Here is a 26,569-nt window from a genome sequence, read left to right on the forward strand (position 1 = left end):
GTCATCAAATGTGTTCTGTTGACCACAATTCCTGTTTGAAATGTCTATTGACCTACTAACTGGTGTCTTTCCCACAGATCTAAATGCAGACGTCACTGCTCCAGCTGAAACACATCGAGCAGTCTCTGAGACTGAAGCTCCTGTCATCCATGCCCCAACAATGAACCGTTTTTCAAAGCCACTTAAATCTTTTCCTCCCGCCATCTTGATATAAAATCAGAATCAGCTGGGCCTGCTCAGCACTCTTATACCTGCCGCAGAGCACGATTGGATGTTAATTGCTTAATTGCACCACGTGGCGCACCTGCGTGGAACCATCTGCATTAGTTATGTTTCACCACTGATTTATTTAGGTTCCTCCTTCAGTTGGCCACCTGTCTGTAAGTGCTTCCATTGACCGGTTTGTAAAATGTTTTTGTCGTAAATAAAAGTATGCTTTGGATCCACATGTGCCTCCCATTTCTGTTCCATTTAACAACTCTGGCTTAGAATCACTATTTAAATTTGATTTCTTGGATAAAGGCACATCAACTCACCAAAATTCCTTATGTTTGCATATCTTATAACACTGCTTACGCTAGTCTGCATTTTCTTTTCCATTTCTAGAAAACCGAAACCTCTGTACAAGCTCATGCTTCTTTTTATGTGCATCATTTGTTTTTATATCCTGCACACGCTCAGTATAAAATCCAACAACCCAAAGCTGAATGTACCATTTAGCTTGTATCTAAAGTTAGTCTAAGATTTCTTAATTATACTATAGCCTCATACTGGTAGGAAGTCAAACTGCATTTCAACGGTGAAATAACAGTGTTCACATTGTTGTTACATGACAAGCTTCATTTTATTGTCTTCCATGGATGAAAACAGAAACTGCGTGTACAGAATGGTAGTCACATGCAATACAAAAATATGAATTTTTACACCAACATAAAAAAACATGTATTGGCCCATTCTAAAAAAATTGTACAGCTTTTATACAGTATTTTATACATGAAAAAAATATAAATATATATACACATCTGTAATAGCCATAGCAGTACCTATTCAAAAAATGTCGTGATGTATTTTACATAGAAAATGTTTATACAAATATTAGAAGAATCAGGTTCATTTGCTATACATTAAATAATGTATGTACATTACATACCATTGGATTTGCAACACAACATTTACTGCAGTCTTTCACGAGAACCAACCCGACATATTCAGCACAGTACGCTCACTCAGTCACACGTGCACCCACACACAACACATAAATACAAGCACGCCAACTGAAGCGAGCAACCACAAACGGTATACACAAGCGCGCACAAGAGGTAATGTTTTAGGAAGATATAGGACACTTTTGCGCCAGGTTCCTGATTTCTTTTCTTCTTCTTTTTTGCGCAGAGAATGAAATCACTCAACTTCTTGAAAGAAGGATCTTTCTAAGTAACTCATATTCTGATAAGGTGCACTTTACACTTCAATGGATGGACAGTTATTAAAAGGTCTTTAATCATAAATAGCCAGCATTATTCTATTCCCATGTGGATTGTGTATGATGATGGGAATAGTTCACCTGCTTCTTTTCATTTCACAACTGCCGTTTAGCATAAACGAGTCTTCATCAGTGTCCTGTGTTCATATGCATCCAATAAACAGTGAATTTACCAGGTAATACTCCAAAAAGACAACATACAAGTGAGCATATCACCCTGTCTCTGAGACCCTCCTGAAGAAAAATGAAAACACTGCAAAAATGACTATTCAAAACCAAACTAAACAACAACAACAAAAAGAGTTCATGATTACTTTTTTTTTTTCTCCTGATGACAAAGTGCATATTGTGCCTGGACATGGGCTGGTGACCATCTCAGCACATGCCGTCACACAAACGTTTAAAACTGAAAGAGGAGCGGAGAGGAGAGGCAGTTGGTTTGAGAACATCACTCAAGCAGCCTGTCAAACGCGTGTCAACCCCTCAGGGAAAACATAGATAGATGAAGTGGTCCATTTGGTAACAGGGTCCATTTTTGTCCAGCAGTGGGTTTCTGTGTGTGCGTGTGTGTGTGTGTTTCAGAAAGAAAAAAGGGCTGTGTGGTCAAGGCCCCGGCGAGAACAACCAGATCACAGCAGCACGGAGAAGGTGAGCAGGCTGAGGACGGGGCAGCCATCAGCAGGCACAGACCACAGCACACCAGTCAGTCTCAGCACAGACACCACAAGCCAGTTATTCACAAGCCTCAGAGTCCCGAACGACATTACAGAACAAAACCAAGAGGAAGGCAAAGAGATGTCGGACGAACGGAGGGAAAGCGTGCAGGACGACAGCTGCGTCCTCCCCCACCCTCCGATCCTCTCCTCCCAACAAGAAAACGCATCGGTTAGACATGGAAGATCAGACTGTGGATTAGTGGAAGCAGTGTCTGTTTCAGGCAGAGGCAATGCTTTGATCAATCCTGTAAGAGTTAAGGATACAGGAGCATGCAAGGCAGACCCAGGCTTTGTTTTGCATTGCTTATGATTCAGAGTGACTGCTACAACCTAGATTAGAAAAGAGAAAAAGAAGAGAGAAGAGAGCAAAAGAAAACAAACGTTAGACGGTTAGTGAAAGTGTAACAGTGAAGAAAGCATAATTTGGAAAGAAGCAAGATATTACATATACAGATTAGTTAAAGGATACTCGCTACATTAAAAAAAAAAGGTCAGGCTGCGTGAGTTCAATCAGGAAATTATTTCAAGGTCCATTTGGCCATTTTATGACCAAGAAGACTTCTTTACTGTTTTCTTTGAAAGAAAACATGCTTGCATCTCTCCCATCATCCAGCTAAACAAAACCAGCATTTAACTAAACAGGCGTGACGGTGAAGCCCCTCACTGCTGGGGTTACAGAGGAAATAAAATGGCTCTGTGTCGTCTTGGAGCAAGCACGATGGATATTTGTGAAAAAGGAAATCATAAATGAGAAGCAGAAAACAAGTGGGAAACGTGGAGTGAGAGAGCAGAGCTGGAATGATGTCATGTATGTGTCAATGCTGTGTGACGGCAGGAAGTGGAAAAGCTGGTCTGGGTGAAAAGAGGATGACATGGACAGGATTACCACATACCAGTGGAGATGACAACATGTGAGAGAGGAACTCAGAAAGTTCTAAATGAAGAAGGAAATGAACACAAATGGAATATATCTGTGTGGATCTGTCTTCAGTCCTTATCTGTGCCTCATTTAAGTAACAGCAAAAGGCAATAAACTATCTAATCACACTGCAACAGTCTGATGGTGCTCATGGCATCAGAAAATTCTGCACGTGTAAGACAGCGACAGTCATGAATGTGCCATCTCTGTCCTGAAACAACTGTCGAGAGTGTTGTCGGACAATTAATAAATTAAACTTTACATTTCACATCCAAAAACCACAAAGTTCACATTTCAGCAAGCAACAGCAGAGCTGAGAAACGCTGTGCCGCGATCGAGCATTTGGGTCATGTGCAATGATATTATCAAACCCTTCAATTTAATGTCATACTTTCAAAATCTATCAATTTAAGCATCTAATCTATTAATAAGACTATCTAACCACAACCCTACCCCAAAGGCTGAAAACACTACAAGCCATTGTACCACAGGGAACCGCAATCAGAACAGAGGGATCTTTTCTTTCTGTTTCTCATGTCCAGTGTCTTCACATCGTCCTTCCCTTCTGGATACCTACTCTGCAGACTTCCAGAAGTGTCCGGGGTGGGAAAGCCTGCGGTTGAGTTTTGGCAGCTTCTCCAGCATGTCAGCCAGCTGGGTGAAGGTCGGCCTCTCTCTCAGGTCGTACGCCCAGCAGGCGGACAGGATCTCCTGAGATGACAGACCACTTTGAGTCAGTGCACCTGGAGAAGCGCCGAGTCATGCACTCGCTGAACTATGAATTACATCGATCTAAAAAGTTTTGCAATATTTCCGCATCACTAGAGCATGGTTGATTATTTACCACTCTCATACGAGCAGGATAAACATGTGCTTTTCTGAATGACTGACACGGTTGTGCATCGGTTTCAACTCACAGTGACCTCCTTGCCAAGGCTGATCTCCGCCAAGACCTTCTTTATGCCCTCTCCGCTCCCCACCTGCCAGATGGTAGCTTCCACCGGCTGGTTGGTGATTGGCCAGTCCCTAGCTTGAAGCTCATACCAAATGGTGCTTAAAGGGGGGGAGCAAAAAAATGATTATTATGTCAAACTGTGAACTCCAACAGAACAGAAGGTCTCCAGGGCTTAAACTAAGTTAACTAAATGTGTGAGTGTGCAGAACTTACCCAAAGGCGTACACATCTGCTGAGGTGGAAAAAGGGAGGCGGTCCTCATTGTTACCTGGGCTCATCCTGCGCACAATCTCTGGTGCGAGATAACAAATCCATCCATGTGGAAGTTTTAGTTTGTTCTCACGCCTGGACAAAAGAAAAAAAAAGATACACAGTTTTCAGTAACTGATCAAATGGAGTGGAAAATCTGAGTGGAAAAATGTATTAACTAGAGTGGAAAATGCATTAACTAAATCCATCTCCAACTCCTGTGTGCAAAACAGTCATTCGTGAAGCGACACACAGGATGAACAAAATTAGCAAGTTGTGTATTCAGAATGCACTTCAAGAACAAGCGTTTTATTCAGATTTTACTATCAGGAGACTTCAGCAACACTGGCTGATAAGGGAGATGCCTGCAGGCCTGCAGCCACTGTGGAACTCAGCAATTATTACAAATGACTGGACCTCCCCAGCTAACAGCAGTGCAGTGTGAACAGCACTTCAGCTGAGGTTGTGCTTTTAAGGCCTCTTGAGCCACATTTCTTACCTCCCCTCCTGGACAACTCCAGAGATCCCAAACAGCCCGAAGTCTGTGATCACGACTTTATTGGTATCATGAAAAACGTTCTTTGACTTCAGGTCTTTGTGAACGATGCCTTTGGCGTGCAGATAGCCCATTCCCTGCAGCGGAAGACAAACAGCGACAGTTCATCAACTGATGTCATGTTAATTCAGACAGGGATGTGTGTGTTTGAGCTGCACCTGCTGCCATTTTCAACCTTTCAAAAGTGCACACTGAACATCTTGTTTGTGTGTGTTTTCCAAGGTTTTACTCTTAATAGTGCTTTTCATTGATCTCTCATTTGTTACGGACTATTCCAGCCTTTCTGCCACAGCATTGGCTTTTCATGCAGCTACCATGCACATTAAGAATCGGACTGCACTGGCAAGAATGAAAATGAAATATACTCCAAGAATATATTTAATATCTATGGCTTCGAGATTTCGTGTGATGAAAATATTTCCCAGCATGCATCTACAGGGTTGGTAACGTCAGTTGTGGTTTGGACTTGGAGCTTCGAACAGATATAAAAAGATGAAATTACCTTTACAATCTCCTGAGCGATTTGTCTTGTCTTATTAATATCCAGAGTGTTTTTAGTGTCTCTAACAACTGAATACAGTGTCCTCCCTTTACAGAAACTGTGGGGGGAGAGAGAAGAAAAAGGTTACCCTGATGATGAATTCCAGGTTGAAATCACTTTGGAGGTGTGTTGGATGTTTCTGCTCTCACCTGGTGATGATGGCGAGGTGGGGCGGAGCCATGCAGGCGCCCATGAAGAGGACCACGTTCTCGTGCCTGGTCTGCCTGTAGTTCATCACCTCCTTTTTAAAGAGCTTCAGATGGTCCTGATTGTTCCCGTCAATCTCAAGAAGCCGGATCGCCACCTCGCCATGCCACCGGCCCTTGTGCACTTTGCCCCAGCGGCCCTGCGTGAACACACAACTTCAGCACCTTTTCGGAATCTGATCCATACACGAACAAACGTCTAGGTCAGACGCCTCACCTTTCCTATGAGCTCTCCGAGGTCCAGCTGCTCGAAGGGGATGTCCCACTCCTGCAAGTAGACGCTGGTCTGACTCGCCTTGCGGGAGATGGGGCCCTTCCACTGGTTTCCCCGAGAGCTGGGCAGATCATCCAGCTCGTCGCACTCGCCGTCTGAGCCCACGTTCATCCTAATGTCCTCCTCGTCATCCTCATCTTCCCCGTCGTCCTCATTCTCCTCCTCGTCTTCCTCGTTGTCCTCCTCCGCCTCGGGGTCTTCATCTTCAACCTCAATTTCCTCCTCTCCGTCCTGCGAGAGTGTGGTAATGGCTTTGTTAGTCCACTGTGCATATGAATAGTAAAATCAGGGAAACTGGATATAATGCATCTGCATCACTGAATGGTTCTATATTTAATCTTATGAAGCAGTCAAATGGAAACTGTGCTATTGCTCTTCAAGATATTCTGTTTTGCTTGCTGTGTCAGCTGTAAATTGTACTGCTATTTTCATGTCAGCAAGACTCTCCTGGTTAAATAAATAACATGACACTCCAATATCAACACAGCCAAACAGGGCAACCTGGTTCAAATAAAGAAATGTCAGAGGAGCTATTGTTTTTGGTTAATGTCACGCTGAGATCATTTACACAAAACCTGCATTCTGGGTATTTTAATGACATGAAAAAATTGATATCATCTTATTACAGTACCCACTAAAGAAATGACCTGATGTCCTCCAATAAATATGACAGAGCTGCCCTTTTATTTAACACAGCTTGAGATAAATGAGTTTGACCCACGTGTCTCTGCTTTGACAGCTGATTTTTGGTGCCATAACAAACACGCATTCAGGTGTTCCTCTGTCGTGATGATCTGGGTCAACGTCACCATTTTCAGCTTCATCTAAGGTTAACAGACTATTTTTGCATCTCTTGTCACCAGTCCGGTGCTTCCCATGGTTGTTTACGCTCATTATCACTCAGTAATGACATCTGGGTCTTTCAGACATTTTATTTCTTTTGACATCCCTGTGCTTCCTTTGATGGATGACAACAGCCTCCACAAACTGACCAGAATGTGAAAAATCTCATTATGCTGACAGTAAAACCTTAACCGAAGTGCACTTTCTAGACTGCACACACAACATGTTGCAACATTACCTCTTCATCTTCATCTTCTACCAGCTCAGCATGTATGTCATCTGCAGATTGCTCTATCTCACTGCTGTGACACAGAGAATCAATATCAGAGGGGTAAAATCCCACAAAAATTACATAATTCATATTATTGGGGTTAATATAAATGCCTTACACAGTGTCTTGGAGGACATCGGGGTGCAAATGAGCAGGACTGGAGACATCTGCAGAGGAAAATGGTTTAAGAATGAACGAGAGGAGCCATAATTCTATCCCTCTTGTACCCCCCCCATCCTTTAGCAAACCTCATGACCCACCACATACATAAAATAATTGTTCAATAATTGTTCATGCAATTCCCCATTACCACCAGCAGATGGTGTCAAAAAGCCATTTCATGTCAACATGCAATCCCAGTGCTGGCACACAGTGAGAGTTGTCTACTGTAAAGGCTACAACCCTGAAAGCAAACATGCAGAGCAGGGAAGGTTTGAAGGTTTGGAGAGTGGAGCAACGATGGGAGAATGACAATGCAGCATGACGCTTTGGACCCATCAACTCACCAGGGAAGATAAACTGCTGTCTATGCTGAAAGTAACAGGCAGCTTTTGCAAAAACGGAGGAAAGACCGACAAGCATGGCAGGGAGAGAGATCTTTGGTTAGAGAAGCTCTGAATTAACAGAGTTTAGTAACAGAATTTAGTAAAAAGCACAGTTGTTCCTCAGTGTTAATGTCATATATATAGAGAGAGAAGAGTGCTTGTTGCTCATACTATTAAATAGAAATCAGGAGTTGAATGCTAGCATGCATGTTTCAGTATGTACAGTATGTGTGTGTACTTTCTTGGTCGGGTTACAGCATCTGGCTCTATGTGTGCGTATTTGTGTATCCAGGCCTCTGTGAGGCTTACCTGGGAAGTTGAAGCGGCTGTCCCGATGGCCTTTGGGCGAGGGGTTGGGTGGAGGAGTGGCGCTCGGCGGGTTGCTCTGCTGGAACGGCGCTGGGGAGGAAGGTGTGGATGAGGTGGTGGAGGACGGATTGCTGCTGGAGTCCAGCTGGTTCAGCACTGGAGGATGATCCTGGTGAGACAGGGATGGATGCAAATGAGACTAATTACTAGTATTTGATAGATAAGAGTCATATTATATTTAGAGATGACTGCTACAGCTATAACTTTCATTTTACATTGTAGCAGCGATTTTCAGAAAAGTCTGCTTCTAGATTGTCTTTTGGCAGAAGTAAGGATTGCTTTGGATGGAGAAAAGACTGAAAAGCTGATGGAAAAAAATCACTCAGAATTATTTGCATTTTCTCTGTGGAACACATGTAGAATCTGTGCTACAGGAACCAATGTCTTACTTTCCATATGTACAAATCCTTTGGTACCAGAAACAAACTCTATTAATGTAATGTCATTGAATCAAGATGTCATTGCACTGTTGTTTGCTACATAAAGTGACACTTTGCATTGTAATGCGGGACTTTTTTTTTTTTTTACCTTTTTTGTAATGGCCTTTGGTAGTGTGCCAAACTGCGGTGCTTCTGGCGGCCGGTCCACAGGGTTGTTTATATCGGACGGAACAGACTCAGTCCTCCGAATTTTGGCGACTAGAAGAGATAAAGAAAACGTCCACAATGTATATGCAAAACACATGGCGTCCCTCAACTGCACGACTGAGGATTAAAACAAAGCTTACTTGGTAGAAAGGAGATTCTGCAGGATGGGGCTTCCTTTGTGCATTTATTGTGGCACTTTAACCTGCACAGACAGCAGGCAGCATATGAGAGACCCGGTACTGATGAATATTCATGTATGAGTATTCCTGCGCTACCATTTCCAAATTTTCTGCCCTGTGTGTCTTTATTCTGTGTACTAATGTGCTATTGTTCTACAGCCTCAGTCAATGACAAAAATTCTTTGAAAGAGAAAGTGCTCAACTCACCGACAGTGTTTGCACTTCACCCCAAACATCATGTTCTTCTGGCACACCTGGCACGTCTGGGACAGCCAGGACTTGGTTGAAAACCTACATAACACACACAAAAAAGGTTGTATTATTTTACTGCTGAGCTATTATTAGTAGTTAATTTGTTATTTCATTGATAACAAATTTATTTTTACGGTGACAGGATACGATATACTGAGTGGAACCTACCTGTGTGTGACTGCTAGGCCAATGTCCCTCCTCACTGCTTGTGGGGAGCTGCGATGCACTGCTACGTTATCTAGCCACGGAGAAAGAGGAGGAAGGGTGGAGAGAGGTGGAGAAAGATCAAGGGGAGGACTGGGCTATGCTGATCTCATGAAGTGACCCCCAGTGGCTAATCACATAAAAAAGTGAGCACATAACAAAGTGCATTTGAGATGTGATTCCCTCCCACAAATGACATCTTAAATTGGCTAAACATTCAATCTAAAACAGACTATCTTTGACATGTTAAACATGGATATTCCCACAATCAGCAGAAATAAAAACGCATACATGACCCACTCTTAATGGTGCTGTGCTCTTCCAGAAGGGTTGGCGTGCCAGGCAGGGTGTAAGATGCTGTGGTGGTGGGGGGGACTCCAGGGGTGCGCGCAGACATGACGGGGTAACGAGAAGGCGAGTCCTCACATCCATTCCCGTTGACTTGCATATTCAGGAGCAACTTGTTCTTTTTAACACACCTAGAGAGAGGGAAAGCAAAACTGGAGTACCAGTAGGTCCAAACAAACTGAGATCCAGCAGTATTTCTTGAACGCAATGATGTATGGCCGGTTATGTAAGGACTAGAGAGAGGCACGTTGGAACACCTAAATAGCATTGGCATGGGTAGCCAGGGTGACATACTTAACACTCAGACTGAAGTCACAAGGACTGAATCGCTAAGCAGTGCCAGTTCTGTGGTTTGCACACACACATGCACACATGCACGTGAGCAATCATGGCTGGAAAAACAATCCATCTGTTTCATTTCATCTTGAGTTCGGTTCAGTCAGCGATCAGAGCTGTGACCCGTTTTCAGATTCCTGTTATAATGTACCGAACGTGAGTACGAAGCCAGGATAAATGAGCAGAATCGTGTGTGTGTGTGCGTTAGATGCATTGGATCCATATCAGCCCTGTTTAGTTTTTTTTTTTTTTTTTTAGTAAAGCTTTCTATAAACAGACAGGATATTGTGGATAAAAATGCGGCTTGTTTGTGTATGTGCATCCAATCACAATAGAGGAAGAGAGACAGAAATGAGAGAGAGAGAGAGAGAGAGAGAGAGAGAGAGACTGTGTGTGTCTTGCCACCTCTGAGCATTAGTCCTAGGAAATACTTCCTGTTTTGACATGAGTCATAATCTCTGGGAATCTGTGCAGGGATTAGCTGCACTCACACAGTCAGAGCAAAGGAGCAACAGGATGTGAAAGGATGTGAAAGAGGGAAAGAGAACACATGTGAGTGTATCCACGCAAAGCTCTGCTTCTGCCCTGCAAACTGCACCAGCAACTGTTCTCATCAGTGAGTGATAAGAAACATAAGGCCGCAGAGTAACCCAATTACTGTAACACCGCCATGATCATGCGTTTTTTGTGTGTGTGTGTTAGACTACAGCACCTGCAAGTTATTCTCTACATTTCTCCACTGGGTGTGGACATTTTACAGGTTAACTGTCTAGTTTTGCAGTGCTGAAGGAATCTGGCCACGTATATATGAATATTGACCTCTGCGCATTATAACAAATACAATTCGTCATGTATACAGGTCTGGCTAACGCAGTGTATGAAGTAGTTTTTCCAACTGTCAAGCTTTTTCTTGACTTGATAATGATATGAAACAGGAAAAACTAACTAAAACTAACTTCTCAAGTCGTGACTACATAATGTTTTGTTGCCAGTTTTGTTGATAAATCACATATGATTAATAATTCTTTATCAAAATCAATTCACATTGTGTGAATCAGCTGATGGCTGAATCAGTTTGAATGGCTAACCCTTACACAGACTAACTGTATGTCAGTGGGAATAAATCGCATTCCCTCATCTATTAGCAATGGAACTGCCAACCTCTGAATAAACAATCTGCAAAAATAAATTAAGAAAGTAAAGTAAGCAAATGGTTTAGATCTGAAAGGGGTATTTGTGTTGTAAAAATGTACATTAATTCCGGATTCATAACAGTCATTAAATCAAGAACAAAGAAATTGAGATGTGAACAGTAAATGAGACCTCAAAATCAGGCTTAATTCATAAATCAGCCTGCATAATATAGTTAGGAACTGCAAAGACACTGAAAGCATCAAATGCTTCCTAGCTATAATATATCGTAGCTCACCTCTCACAGCATTTTCCCCACATTTCCCAACGCCCTACGCTAACACAGTGGAAAGTGGAAACCTGGTCCGATTCTAATGTGATCTGTGGATTCCCATTAGTTCAAATCTGACCTACTTATGGAAAAGGCTATTGACGAGTGAGTTGTGGAACAGCAAACCGAGCACCTACTTGTTGGTGGGTGGGTCCTCGATGCGGTTGCCCAGCTGGGACTCGTGGCTTTTGCTGCGCGTCAGGGTGATGTTGGGAAGCAGATGCAGCACTTTACGGGATGGAGGCGGAGGGGTGCAGGGGGGCTTCAGTCGGTGACGCCTCTTTGAGGGCGGAGTGATGGGTGGGGTGGAAGTGTGTCCGTGGAGCCGAGCCGCGCGAGCTAAGGACATCGGGAATGGATCTGTGAGAGGGCTTTCGCCGTGGACATATGATGCCAGTGGCTCAGGCGTGGGCACTGCTGACACCGAGCCTGAACGGGGATGAGGGAAGGTACTGCAGGGGGTGGATGGGGTGGACTGGATGGTGGATGGGCGGGCGAGAGGCGAGGGACTGTGCGGGCGGAGTGGAGTCCCCAGGTTGGTTAGCTGGTCTGCGGTCAGTAGAGAGCCACTGTCCCTCCTTGTGGGCTCAGACAGCCATGGACTGCCATCTTCCCTCAATTCACCTCCTGGACAGCAGACAACACGCACAGTCACCACCAGCAGAAAGCCTGGGGTGAATACAATGTGACGCATCTGATCATAGAGGCTCCCACCCAGCAAACACATACCTGATTCAGTGGCACTCTTCAGACAGGAGAGGGCAGCACTGAGCCTGGCACATTCTTCTGAACTGGACCCGAGTCTTCGCATTGTATCCCTCACCTGAGCACCTGTCATCTGCAGTAAGGCATCCAGGGACAACTTTGCTTCTACCGCCTGCAGAGGAGCAATCCCAAGAAAAAGAGGTGAGGGTGAGGACTCAAAAACTATACAAGAATGAGCAAAAAAAACAAGCAATACACGTGATGGAACAGTGGGAAGCTCTGCAACAAGGAAACCACTCAGCAGGTTAGGAAACTAAGTTTAGTTAGTTTTAGTGTATACAAAGAAATCAGGATGATTATTTTCTAAATATTCAGAAACAAGATGCATATTAACCTTCTCCTGTATCTAATACTTAACAGCATTAATGTGGCCATAATAAAACTGACAACATCTGTGGCACAGGAGAAAGCAAAGACACTCAGAACATCAATAAAAAAACTTCTGCTGTAACAACTGCGGTCTCAACATCATGGCCTGTGGGAGGCTGCAACTGCATTAAAAGGGCAGCATGGCAGGGTACTAAATGGGTCATGCAACCTCTGACTTGCACTGTTCCTGGAAACCAGTGTAATCCTGTTTGTTTGGGGCGTTTCACATAGCACTTCTTCCGCTTATCTGGAAGATAAGTGCAGATTATAAAGCACTACAGACATGATTTTATGCATGTATCAGTAGATAGGAGTGAAAACTATAGATGGGCCCAAAATCTGCAGCGGTCAACCAGTCAATGCTTTTATATTCGACTGCTGGAGAGGCGGCCATGTTCATTCAGGTTCACATCTAACACATCTATGCAATGAAGTGCAGCCTTAGACAGCAGCGCACAGGAAGAAGAAAGGCATGTAAAATGCAGAGAGGATACACATATCGCAACATTGTACAGGCAGAGGATTCCATTGGTAGGGCAAAATCAGAGTGGGAGGCAGACTGGCTAGCATGGGTAGGCTACACATTAGAGAAGTCAGATGCATGGCTGCGAGGACTGAATACACTGCAACCTGCGTGTGTGTGTGTATGTGAATGTGTGTGCGCATATTTGCAAATACGTATATACCTATTTCAAACTGAGACGTTACAGGTCCTCATTATGCATTATGACAGCTTGTCAAACTGGACATTATAACGTCAATCATCTATTTCATCACACAATGAACAGACGGACGAACGCAACACTGCTGAGACAGAGCAGAGTGGTACTGGAAGAGGTTTTTAAACTAGCAGACAGTGAAAGAGTGCTTAAATCAACAGCGAGGTTAGCTTAATAAAACAAGCCTCGGCGCTTGTTAGCTACATTAGCAGCAAACCTGCCCGTGATCCCCTGTGCAGCAAGTTCACCATCTATGCTCATATACTGCGGTTAACCGTCTGCAGCAGATTTTGATGACATTATACAGTCAAGTTAAATCTTAAATCTAAGCTGAAACTAAAGCTCTGTGGCTACAGACCTACAGGCCTGATTATTTAATGTGCAGTTAGTGGGACAGGAGGCAAAGCGACAGCACAAACACACGGACCGCGGGAGGAAATAGGAGATAGTCCAGCGAGTTAAGGATGTTTTTTTGACATGGGAAGTACGCAATTGCTTATCAGTCAGGTTAAACCCTTGCTCTGAGAGGGCAAACACTGATCAGAAAACTAGGGCAGTCTCCCACACTCATGTGTACACTGTAAGCAAAATGAAGCGTTTACACACACACACACGCACCCAGACAGAGACAGATACACACACACGTACTGACACACAGCAGCGAGGGTGAGTGACGTGATATTCTAAAGTGGCTCTGGGCCCTCAGCTCCCCTCCCACCTACTCACTCTAATAACATGACAATTTTAGCATCATGAACAGCATAGCTTGCACACATGCTTGCTGTGCTGCAGCCGCCTTGATACAGTGTTACTGGTCAGTAACTATACAAAGCAATAAAAAGGATTTTGCTGTTGAATCTACATATTAAGTCACGTAAATTTCAGTAAATATGTATAATATATTAGCAATTGGCATTTTAGAACACGCACACAAACTTCTTGGCTCGAGATGCTCTGGTAACCTTTTCCTTGTAGTGAGCCTGGGTTAATCAAGATAAGGCTATTTAGTTTAGCCACAGACAAAATTAATTAGTTCACAGAGAGACACACACGTGATCATTTAAGAAGCTTGCCAACATGGCTTCCACATGCTTGTATAACATTATGCAATACCTCAGTGTCAGTGGCAGCAACGGAGCAGAGAGGTTCGACAGCGGGTTAGGAAATTAAATACTGAATACAGTCGCTGTAATCTCTTCAGCCCTCAAAGTGTGGAGAGAGGAGATGCGATGTAGAAATCTCAATCTAACAATATTTGATCTAAATGGGTCATCGTTACGCTATGACGGCTCGACATGTTTTGGGAAATCCCCCGTTGGTGTACAAGATATACAAATGAGCAGTGAAACTTTCTCGAAGGGAAAGTGGCGAGGCTGAAACGGCAAAGCAAACAGAGCACTGAGCATGACAGATATGACTAAACCGTCCACGCAAGACAAATAAGCAGATCTGGAACAAGGCGGTGAAACGGAAAACAAAGCGCGCACAAAACTTGGGGCATATTAAAGAATAACAAGGGCAGAAACGTGTAAAATAAGCAGGTTACAGTACGGCTTTGAAAGCAAAGACAAACAGACAAGAAGAAGAAAAACACACAGAAGATGAGAGGGATTAGAACAGTTTACAGCAGCACAGGAAGGAGAGTCGGTGGAAGGAGGGGAAATAACACTAAAATGTGACAAGCAAAGCATGTGGTGGAAGGAGGATTGCACTAAAGCTGCAAAATAAGGAAATTAATGCATTTGATTCATTTTTGTCAGGAGCCAGTAAGCAGCCAGCTTGTGGGTGCTGGTGTTAGTCAATGAACAGCACTTTAACCTTCTCCACCAACATGTTCTGGTCTGGTTTGCGCAGCTAGTTTTGAACCATTTGGAGCAAAAATAAACTGGGTTGGAACCTAAAAAGTTGATTTCCAGCTAGATCCAAACTAAAATAACAGGTTTTCCTTGCTTTAAATGACATTGGCGGGCGCGTCATAGTCTACAGGTTGGAGAGAGAGGATGGAGAATTTGTCTTGTGCCTACATGTTATCATCAATAATGCCTGTTTTTTTACATAAAAACGCATATCTGTAACAATGGGACAAAAGCTTGCAGGTAATCAATGCGATCCGCCATCTTGTGACTACTGTTTACTTCCTTTGTGCGCTGTGCAACGCCCTCCGCTCATGACGCATCCTTGATTACAATAGTTCCGCTCAACACTGGAGGAAACGCGGGCTGGTTGGCTAGATAGCACCGAGGTTCCAAGAATCCTGGACGGAACTGGTTCAAGAAGCAGAGCTAATTTGGTGGAAAAAGGGTAAACTGCTGCTGCTTTTGTATTTAGCACAACGTAATAATACGAACGGATCTCAAAGCGGCTGCTCATAAATTAGAAAAAGATAAATAAAAAGCACAATGATAAGATAAGCGCACACAGCCATGGGAGTTTCCTCATGATCAAAAGTGGCCTCTTTTTTAGTGTTTAATTAGAAAACAACTGTATTGATGAAGAGTTGTTTCTGCTGGGAATCTCTCTGTTAGGGCCCCCGCTCCTCCACAAGACACCAGAGGTCAGATTAACTGGTGGGGACTCTGTGTTCTGCTCAGGGAGCAACACATGTTGAACCTATTATTGACCTCCTCAGGCTGTTAATCTGAAGGTCACCTCTTCCACTGCTGCCACGGTGCACATTAATGCTGCTGCATTCATCACACCATTTTCAGATTGACTGTCGCTACTTCCTCTACAACCTATTGACAAGAGGTGATGTTGTGCTTATTAGCTGCTGGTCTGCTTAATATAACTGTGCTGCTGCACCTCTACTTTATTTTTATACTGCAAAAGGCTGTGCTAGGTCTGCAGCATGGTCACAGTTATTATAAAAAACTAATATAACCACTCTGTGTCAATACCTATAAGTTGAAAAAACACTGCAGATGCTGCTGCATTCATCACACCAAATGAATCCAAGCAAAGACCTTTCTTGATGATATGTGAGCTGACAGTTATTGTGGAGAAATTCCTCACACGCTTGTATAAAAGGAACTTTCCAGTTTCATCGACATGGCACAAAGATATAAATGGCAGCAGGTTGGGAGCTAGATTTCTGGCAACCATGAGGAGTTTGTCTAATGAAGGACATGCTAATCTTGCTTGAGTGATAGCAGGCAGTCACTCTCTTCCAGCTTAGTCCCATGAAACATGCTTTTATATATTGCCATGAAAAACTATAGATAAAAAGCTTTGCGCCCCCTCCCAAAAAAAAAAAAAAATCAGGTCAAGTTCAGATTTGTTGCGACTCTTTGCAGCTTAAACATCATGATCATAAAAATGACAGAGCTTCTCTTTTGGAAAGACATTTTGATGGTCACCGGTCAAGTATTCCTCATGCACATGTGAGCGGGCGCTGAGCACACACGCTGAATCCACATAAATATGACACAAACACAGTAATCCGGGCCAGCGGGAGAGGGAGACGCAACGTGACCTACCTCGATGAGCTCCGGTCGCAGGTTGACGGTGCGTAGCCAGTCTCGTAGGTGTGGGTAGCTGTCCAGGGCCTCGGGCCTCTCTGTCTCTGGCACTTTCTGCTTGCACTGCAGCTGTTTACAGATGTATTTCGTCAGCTTCACCTGCAGGGAGCAACAGAGAACACAGCGCAGATGGGAGGGGCGGGTTAGAGGGGAGACTCGCAGCGTGCTTGGAGCTAAGGAGTGGGACTTCACTGAAGAGTCACACCTCTGTGTTGGCAGTACGTGTGTTTTATTGTTATTGCGATACCACACATAATAAATCATCCTTTGGAGCAATAACGCAGTTACTACTTGAACAACAGTGACCTTGGATGGAGCAAAGTCCGTCATGCGTTCACCACCTCAGATGACACGAACTACTATGTATTTTTCCATCAATGCAATAAGGGTTAACCTGACAGAGGAAATACCTCCACACTCCCATCGCTTTTCCATCCTGAGCTCAATGTACCTGCGCTAACGATTCCAGTGTTTGTTTAACCCAATTTCACAGTGCCCCCAGTGCATAAGGCAGTTAATTAGATATAAACAGCTATTATCATACAGAGGAACAATGAGCTGATCATCTAATGAGAGCATCTGCGGGGCTGGAATAGCAACCAAGTGTGTTTGGAGCAAGGGAATCAGCTTTGTGACATCAAGCTGGGAGAAAGTGAACATACCACCAGTCAATTTCCCTGTTAGTTTCAGAGCTGCTGCGCTGTCTTTTCATGACCAGCTCATGGAAAACGTGGTACAGACTTGCTAGCTTGTACAATGTCTCCACCTTGAAGCAAGGGAGTGAATGAAGAGGAGAAGAAGAAAAGCTCGCCTGCTCGTCCTTTCAACATGGCTTACTGATGCACAGCACCCCCGGTCTTCCTCTTGATGCTTGCATCTACTAATCAGCCCATTAATGACTAAAGCTCTGGTGAAGACCTTTGCTGTAGTGTCTCATCACGTGGGGCGCATCAGTTAACACCACCAAAACATCCCAAACCCTTGAAAAGCCAAAGCCAACTCAAAACACTCAAATAACCAACAACATATAAGCTTTCCGAGCCAATGTCAAGTGCAGTGGTCCTGTGAGCAAGTATTACAATGAACACCGTGGTATTGGTTTGCAGCGGCCCGCGTTGTGCAGCTCGGCGCAGCCGTATAGTGTGTCTCCTTATCTCGCCGTCTATCTGTTAGAGTCCATTACAACAGGCAGCACCTTCAGATGAGCCGTGCAACACCAGCCGGCTCTCGACCCGCCGCGCACCTCTCGAGTGCCTGAGCAACAATGAGGAGCGCGTGTCTTTCTCTGCTCATTCAGCTTTCTCCCTGACACATCCACTCGCCAAGCAGACAGAAAAACTCATACCGCCACGCTGCTCTCAGAAAGTGTGGCCTTGGGATGTAAAAAGGCAGCTAACAAAGGCATCTCCACTCTGGGCCAGGGAGATGAAAGAGGAGAGAGAAAGAGGTTGGAACGGAGGTAAATGCTCTCAGTGTCGACTCCGACTGCAGCTTTTTACTCATCAATTATCAGTTGCACTGAGAGCATTATAAAATAATAATACAGCATACATTATTGAACGCAAGCTAATAAAATGTGATGTTTTCAGAACTTAAAAGCAAGGGCCCTGTCATAAAAGCTGATTGGTCCATAAAAAAACGCTAACTTTCAGGCTTCACATGTCAATACCTACAAAAAAATCTTAAAAAGTAAGCACAGAATAAAAAGTCAAAGTGGTGTCCAAAACGTCTGCCAGTTTGCACCCCCTCTTAGTTGCATGCATTTGACCTAAGAGCCCAGCCAGTAAGAGCAGCTCCATCTGTGGGTGGAGGTGAGAGACAGGCAGCCCAGCCAGACATTGGAGCTGGGCTACATGTATACCAAAGAAGATGGGAGGCTTAGCGAGACCAAGTTCAAATCTAACCCTCCACAAATTCTGAATTGCAGAGCCTGTGCTCTCTTCAGGTGTCTCAATTCAGTGTTTCTGGAGGTCTGGACCAGCATGGCCAGCAGTAAGAGGCCTTCACTCGATGTGGCTAATGAGCTAGCCTCCAGCTTTACCTCCCTATACACCAGTGCAGTGCTGTGACGTCAGGTTACCTAGCAACCCCTCTTCTGAGTCGTCAGCAACATTTCAGTGGGATTTTCCCACACATGTGAAACACAGAGCGCAGACACAACACATCTCAACATACAAATGTCACTGTGTGCCTCCACAGGACCGCAAGTGTAACAGCCACGACACGTCACTGCCGTTTTTATCTCCGCTAACGCGCAGAGCATTCACTTTACCCATTATCGTCCTAAATAAACAAGGTGGATGGGATTACACAAGTCCCCAAATCCCTCACTGATATCAGTGATGTGTGTGTTTGTGGTGTGAGCACAGTCAGCCACATCAACAAACCCAAAGATAATGACAGGCCCCGTGCAAATTATTTTTGGTGCAGAGCGGAGAAAGCAGCATTTGACGTGTGGCCTGGAGGTGGGAGGAGGCGCAGAGGGGGGAGAGGAGAGGAGAAATGGCGTCAGAGCCCACCTGTCAGCAGAGCTAAACTACACCATGGCAACGGCCGAATGCTGTGAGGAGATGAGTGACAGCCAGCGTGTCAGCCACCAGGGCGGGCCGAGGAGTCCCAGCAGCGGCCTGCCTGACACAGCAGACTTGGGGAGCGGATCCCACCGCTCCAATTGTTTTCTCGAGGCTCTTGCTGACACAGCCACTTTGGCGCACCTGCCAAGGATAGCACGGCCCATCTGAGAGCCGAGCAACAGCGCTCTGTCCCAGAAAGTGATATTTGCTCAGGAAGGTCAGTTTATTTCTCCTGGACTAAAAAAGCACACATTTCTTGTGGCGAGAGCAGGCGCAGTGAGACCACTGAAGCACTTCTACTACGTCCATGCAAATTCTGGGATCGGAGGAAACCAAACCTGTACACAATATACCACCACTGGGAACATAGTGACAGGAGAGCAGGGGGCCTTTAGTTTTTTTTTTTTTGTTTTACCCTGTAGTCTCCTCTGTGTTTGCATGTGGCAGCTCCAGTCAGCGTCACAGTCAAAATGGAATGTGACAGTAGCAACAGTAGCACTAGAGCTGGAAGATAATGCAAATTTACAGCTAATTTTAATATCGCTTTCAAGGACACATTTTCTACAGGGTGACGCAAGTAAACCGTGATGAGCGCGCCGATGTTTTATGGCTGCTGCACAATTTTATCTAGGCAGAAAAAAAAAAAAAAAAAACGATGAAAATGTCAAAAGACAAAAACACAATGGAGCCGGGCAGAGCTAGTTATGCAGATGTCAGGTCACATGGATGTTTGCGGTAGGCTGAACGTGCATGGTTGACGGTCCCAGACAATGGCCTGCTGCCCCTCCTCCATCATTGTTACCAGCAGTGCAAGTTGACCCCTACACTGGGCGGGGGGGTGGGGGGTGGGGGTGGGGGGTGAGGAGGTGACAGAGTGGCCTCCAACTGTCTGCGGTAAAGCTTTGCAAGGTTAGCCTATGCCTCGGCCTACAGCCTACACACACGCACACACAGCCTTGGCCTAGTTTAGGCTTACACTGTGATGTGTCTGACACCAGATCTTATATATGTCCAAACATATACAAAAGTAGCACTTCTTGGTGCAGCTGCAGTTAATATTGGCCGATAAACACATTTTATGAAAGCTGAAAATGAGTAAACAAAAAAGTTCAAACACAAGGACACGCTTCACCCTAATTCAAGCACACTGCTGATATATATAGCTACAACACACAGCAATCTTAACCATTTACAACTGGGCATGCCATGCTAACTTCCTTATAATTTGGAGCTGGGGCAAGCAAATCCCCCCCCTTCCCACAAAAGAAGCACAGCAGACCTCAAAATTACAGGACGTAATGCATCTCATCCTGAGTCAGTTTAAGAATAGATTAAGGCCAGCCTACACTGCTCATCCTGATTTCCACACCATGCAGTCCATTCTTATTGACTACACCACTCATACTGAAGAGGGGGGCGCAGAGACAGGGTCAGCATTGCTACAGTCACTGGAGTTGTGTTTCCTCTATACCTCGCGTAAGCAACATTCTCCATTGTCTTCTCCTCGGCCTCCCACACACACACACACACACACACACACACACACACACACACAGCGGTTGTCATGTCATAAGAAGCGGCCCAGCGGATTGGCTTTGATTCTCCCCTCCCCTTTCCTCTCTGCTCTCCCCTCTTGCACAGGCTCTTTGCGCGTCATTTGATTTTCTTATTTAACAACCAACCCTGAAAATGCGTAGGAAGAAAGATGTCTAAATATAGATGCAGCCACAACAGCTCGCACCACGAGCGCACAGCAAACTCTCTCCAACACCATGAGGAGACAAAACACAGTGACGCTTTGCCGTTCGCTGATCATGACTGAGAGCAGATATTAAAAGAGGAGAGCTGCTTTCATGTGAGGATTCATACCAGCGAGTTCATAACTGGCAGCATTTGACGCTTGCTTGAGGTTAAAACACAGCACATGAGCGAAACGCTTAAGTTCTACTGTTTACAGGATGTTTTGACTTCATGTTTTCATGTGTCTTCATCGTGGTTTCAAAGCAGCGCAGACACCATAAAGTAAAAGTAGAGGTACAGCAGAGGTAACACACACACACAGCACGAGAGGCAGAGACCAGGCTGAGTGGGATTAACATGTGAAAAGTGAAGTACCAGTTAGCACTCCATTTGAGAGGCCAGTATCATTATCCTCTCACTGGCAAGGCAGAAAAAACACGCAGTTCAAGTGGAATAATAAAGCTCTCTCAATGAGAGTATAAAGTGAGTTCAAGCCTCTCTTGATGGCACTCCAGCGCAATGTGGCCATGATGCCCGTTTGCACCACAAGTGTGACAGCTCTGACCTCACGCAGTTCCCTCGAAATCATCAGAGGAATTCAAGTGGCTTAACGCTTCCATCATGTGTGGCTACTTCCTGCTACAGGGCGGCAATCACCTGGACACACACGGGAGTTGCAGGCCAGCATGCTTGGTAGAATCTCAAGATATTGCGCCCCCTCTCACATGAATGGGTCAAGGTTTAGACACAGCCGAGAGGCGTTTTAGAGATGTCTGCTGCCTGTCTGAAACCCAGCATCTTGACATATTGGCTGAAATTTGACACCGTGATCTATAGACTCAGCCTAAATCTACGATTAACTCCACAATCTGCTGACTTTAAACACTTGAGGCATTTGGCAAGTGAAATCTCAAAGAGGGCTAAAGCAAGAAGTGAAAGTGCACACTTATGGCAAGATGCGGTTTCAAAATGGTGTGCCAGTAAAGACATAGGAAGTAAGACTGCTGATCAAGACGGCACCCCATGCCGTGCCGGCTCCACTTCACAGACTGATGTAAGACGCTGAGACCAGGTTTCTTGGCAATGATGATGAGTGTTTGACTCTGTACTTGAACATTATGTACAGACTGATCAAAGACCACGTTTGTACAACTTCAGTTTAAAACTTAATATGGGTTTTAAAAGGGAGGAAATGTGGGTCAACAGACAGCAACTGTAGTAACAGGTTAGATCTTTGAAGCTGGATAAGTTTCAGCGGTCATTTGCACGACTGTCTTTGCTTCCTTTACCTCCAATTATTTGTTTAAATAGTTGTGACTTCTTCCCTTGTTTCAGCGACAGGAAGGCGGTTTGAAAGAATCTAGTATCTATGGCACACAAGAGGCAGGCAAGAAAATGAGAAAGAATAACATGAGAAAAACAGTGAATAATAGCAAAGCGTGCTACAGCAGAGAAGAGTTTGACTTGTTCCACCGGTGCATAATCAGACCAACAGAAAGAAATCTGTCCAAAGGAAGTTCCTAAAAGTTTGGACTTGACCACAGACACTGCTGCTCATGATTTGATCAAAATGTTGTCATCTCATTTTAGCCTTTGAAACATTTGAAACAGCTTTAAGTATGGGGTACATGCTCTGTAATGTGAGGTAAGGCTAGGCTGAGTAGCTGCACTCTGAACTAACAGCTAAACAGAAACTCTTTGACTATTGCGACAAATGTAAAGCTACAATCAGATGAGATGAAATGTAAGTAAATATATCATTAAGACCATAACCAGAAAGTATCTACAGTACCTGTTTCCAATGCAGCAAAACAAAGCTGTTGAGATCCTCGAGGCCCGACAGAGAAGGATACTGAACCTTGCCAAACCACAAATCAGCAAAGCTAACTCGAGGTAACCGGACCCTCTCTTTGCACTTCTGACTTTTAGAGATTCCCCCCTTGTAATGGCCTCTTACCACAGGAAAGAGACCTCAGAGCCGTTTTAATAGCCCTCAAGAAACACGTGTGACCGGCATGGCCTGCCCATTGTCATGTAGAACAATGCCAGTGCAAAACGCACCTATGAGACAGCGCACCTCAGGAAGTACTCTACCAGATCACGTCCTGTTCCACGCAGCGACGAGGTACGCATGACAGCGGACGACGAGGGGTTGAAGGCATGTGGGACCGGACGGGCTGTGAACATGCCTTCACATTTGTTTGGGTGAACTATTCAAGCAGGCTGTGTTTTTAACCGTTTCGAGACGTGACAACATGCTACGTTCAGCAAAACCACTCACACTGGTTGTGCAGAAGGAGTGGGGGGGCTAAAATGGACAACTACAAGCACGCAGGCTGATCTGGTCTGGTTTCCATTTCAGCTAATACTTTGAATTTTTCATTTAATACCGGGCTTCTTTGCTTGAGCCTGTGAAAATTTGTTCCCACACAGAAGCCTGCCAACTTGCACCTGATGCCTGCCAGCCGGCTGAGGAGCTACCAAATGATTCTGTAGACATTAATATTATGAAAATGGATAAAAACCTAAAAAACACAGAACAGCTTGGTCATCTCTCCCTTGTTCTAAGCTCTCTCTCTCTCGTTTTTCCTGCATACCTTGATACAAAAACTACATCACACCTACAAACACATAGCGGCTTGCTACCTGGCCTGCTGTGGCAGACAGTAACAAGATTACAGATGAACTGTAAGTTGCTTTAAAAGGCTGCTTTCTCCGTCAGCCGCGATTCTTGACCATTCTGAAGGTCACCTGAAAACCAGTTCAGCCGGGCTGTTGCGTCTCTACGAGGATGAAACTAAATGCTCGGAGCTTTCTGGAACATTGGTTTATAGGGCCACCGGCACAATTGTTCTTGGGGTGTTCAGTTATACAGAAATAAAACAGACATGGATAATTGATAGCCTCAAGCCAATCAGGAGTGAATATTCCTTTTATCCAAGGTATAACGCTTAAATAAACCATGAGCCAGAAAAGACATTTACCATCTATCATATCTCCAGAGTGTCAGCATGTCTGGAGCCTATACCAACGATACATTCACCTACGAGTGCACATTAACCCTGTACTATTCCACTGTTTTTCACAACTCATGTTAATGCACCACATGGGCCTTTCATACCCCACATGAACCCTCTCTTCCCATTGGCTTCCTCTGCAGATGCAGGGCCTGCTGTCCCCTCATGGCATTGTTACTAACAACACAAAGCTGGACTTTCCATGACATGATTCCTTCAGTCGTCTGGCAGCTGAGAATATTACAACAACAATATGTGACTGTAAACACGCCACGGGTGGACGCATGCAGGCCTGAGACAAAAGTGACCCTGACAAAGAGGACTGCATCAACACCACTATCAAATTCAGACAGTGGAAACTCTAATTGATAAAACAGAAATTGAAATGACATGAACTACTTGCAAATTGCATTTTCCATTTTTTTTTAACACAAGTTGAGAATACTGGGAGCATCCTTTGCTGATGGCTGCATGCTACCAGGCATGACTGCCTACTACAGCAGGACACGCTGAGGCCCTCACAAAGCCACGGCTCTTGCGCAAAGCAATGTCAAGTCATCCCTGCACGACTGAACTGAATCTGCATCCAGATGCGGAAAAAGCGGCGCGTCCGCTAACCCTGCCTGCTCAGGGAGGCTGGGAGACGGATCAGCACATGGAACACGTCGTACATTTCGTTTTGTGTCAGCGCGCGGCTGCTGCGCGGACTCCAAATCCCGGTGCGGAGAACAGAACACGGGAAACATGAGGAACAGCAGCATCTAGATGGCTGAATGTGTGCCATTAGGCCAGGCTGTGTTCGGCTGCACAGCACGGCGCTGGGAACTATGCGAGGGGCTCCTGACAAATACTCCCACCTACAGAAAGAGGTCACACAAATAACTGGATCAGGCATCCCTCATGTCTCGACTATGTCGGAGTATTAGAGACATAATGAAACCCAAAGCTTAGATTTTCAGATTTGAGCCATCTTCATCTCAAATGCATCGATCCAGTTGTGTGTGATAAGCCACAAAGTGTTCTCACTGACACTCAGGGACAGGGCGCCTCGCTTGCAGCCAATACTGAGTCTATACGAGGCGGACATAGCGTTTGGGCTTCATGACTCCGCAATTTGACTAGACCGCTTTCCATCGCAGGACGCGGCTCGGACATATCTGAAAAGCTCATTACCTCTAAAGTGCGGATCTCTTGCTGTGTGAGGTCGTTGGACGCGGCGCATTTGGTCCGAAGCCCCTGTAAACTGGAGATGGAGATTTCAATCATATTCTGGATGAGTTCGCATTGATGTAGTGCGGCCATCGCTGCGCCACCGCCACTGTCCCTCTTCGGCTGCTCATCACTCTCGACCATCTTCCCACCTTTAGCAGACACGCTATCCATTCCTCAGCATTGGGCACGGCTGGAAGGGCTGGAGTCAAACTGTTAAGCTCAAAGAAAACATATGCAGCGGTCCTGCGACGCAGCGAGCGATTGTGGAAGTTAGCTGACAGCAAATGTCCCCAGCTCCCGATCAGGAAAAAAGTCAGGATGCAAACCAAAATATGAATGTTTTTTTTTTCTTTTTAATCAAAACACGATGCTCGACGGCGAGTCGGACTGCGAAGAGTCCAGCAGTGCGCGGCTTGTCTTTTCAGTCCTTGTTGGCTACCGACGTGAGGCTACTCTCTTCCACCGACAGCTCTGGCAGAGGCTTTCACCGTCTGTCAGCTGTTGGGAACATCATGGGGCGCGGTGCAATCTGGGAAATGAAGTCACGCAGGTTACGCTCCATCGCCTCCCTGTCGTGCGCGTGCTCACACAAAAACGGAGAAGGAGCAACAGTAGTAGTTTTGGAGCTACAGATACTACAGTGACTTTTAAAGGAAAGTAGGCTATTATAGGAAGGAAATGACGGGAAACGCACGTGTAACATTAAGAATGGCTGCATTCCATTTAGGCCCCGATAAAGGCCCTTTTTCATAAACACATTTTGAAATGCTACAGCAGGAAAAGCACAGGGGTTAATAATAAAATAATAATATTCCTTTTGGCTGATTTTCATTCCCTGCTTCAGTTTCAGGGTCCTGGTATTGTGCTGTCAAGGCTTTCCTGGGACACTTGAATAGAAAAGAGTCATCATTCATACATTAGTTTCACCTGGGTGTTTCCTGCTGTAACAGGTCAAACTGCCCGGCCTGGAAAAGACCTATTTCCTGACAACAAAGCAGATTAAAAAAAATACAGTGAAGTAATATGATAGAATGTGCTTCATGGGTGTGCTGTGAGGAATTCTGGGATCGAGATCGCTTTTGTTTCTCCTACACCGCCACAGCACAACTGCGCAGTCGTGTGGAGAGGCAGGACTGGCAATGCAGGCGTAGCTTTGGGCCCCAGGAATAATCACCACCTTTCACCTCACTCGCAGCCTCTGTGCTGAGCAAATGAGATGTACCATGAGGCCCACAGCAGTGCTATAGACATTTTAGCATCATGATTAACAGGCTGCAGGCTCTTTATGTATTCTATCAGAGGCACAATATGTGATCAGTGCGCAGCCCCCTCCCCACCCCGCCAATCCAAATCCACATAGT

At 45.0% G+C, this 26,569-nt stretch overlaps 1 protein-coding gene across 3 annotated transcripts; it reads right to left on the minus strand.

The window, feature by feature from the left end:
* Nucleotides 1-827: 827 nt before the first annotated feature.
* ksr1a (kinase suppressor of ras 1a) lies at nucleotides 828-25,701 on the minus strand. 3 transcript variants are annotated; one of them, XM_070982875.1, is made up of 21 exons: nucleotides 25,170-25,701; nucleotides 16,625-16,765; nucleotides 12,025-12,172; nucleotides 11,433-11,922; nucleotides 9,450-9,628; nucleotides 9,114-9,183; nucleotides 8,901-8,984; nucleotides 8,655-8,716; nucleotides 8,456-8,565; nucleotides 7,868-8,036; nucleotides 7,520-7,561; nucleotides 7,132-7,180; nucleotides 6,981-7,044; nucleotides 5,843-6,130; nucleotides 5,569-5,765; nucleotides 5,381-5,477; nucleotides 4,822-4,955; nucleotides 4,287-4,418; nucleotides 4,036-4,171; nucleotides 3,696-3,829; nucleotides 828-2,529 (listed from the first exon to the last, which is right to left on the minus strand). In XM_070982875.1, the coding sequence occupies exons 1-21, from the start codon at nucleotides 25,377-25,379 to the stop codon at nucleotides 2,523-2,525; spliced, it is 2,943 nt and encodes a 980-aa protein (XP_070838976.1). In that variant the 5' UTR covers nucleotides 25,380-25,701; the 3' UTR covers nucleotides 828-2,522. The 3 variants fall into 3 exon arrangements, with proteins under 3 accessions (XP_070838976.1, XP_070838979.1, XP_070838978.1); XM_070982878.1 differs by lacking the exon at nucleotides 7,520-7,561; XM_070982877.1 differs by lacking the exon at nucleotides 828-2,529 and having other exon boundaries at nucleotides 3,563-3,829.
* Nucleotides 25,702-26,569: the final 868 nt, after the last annotated feature.

This window comes from Chaetodon trifascialis, chromosome 16 (assembly GCF_039877785.1).
Source record: "Chaetodon trifascialis isolate fChaTrf1 chromosome 16, fChaTrf1.hap1, whole genome shotgun sequence".
Lineage (NCBI taxonomy): Eukaryota > Metazoa > Chordata > Actinopteri > Chaetodontiformes > Chaetodontidae > Chaetodon > Chaetodon trifascialis.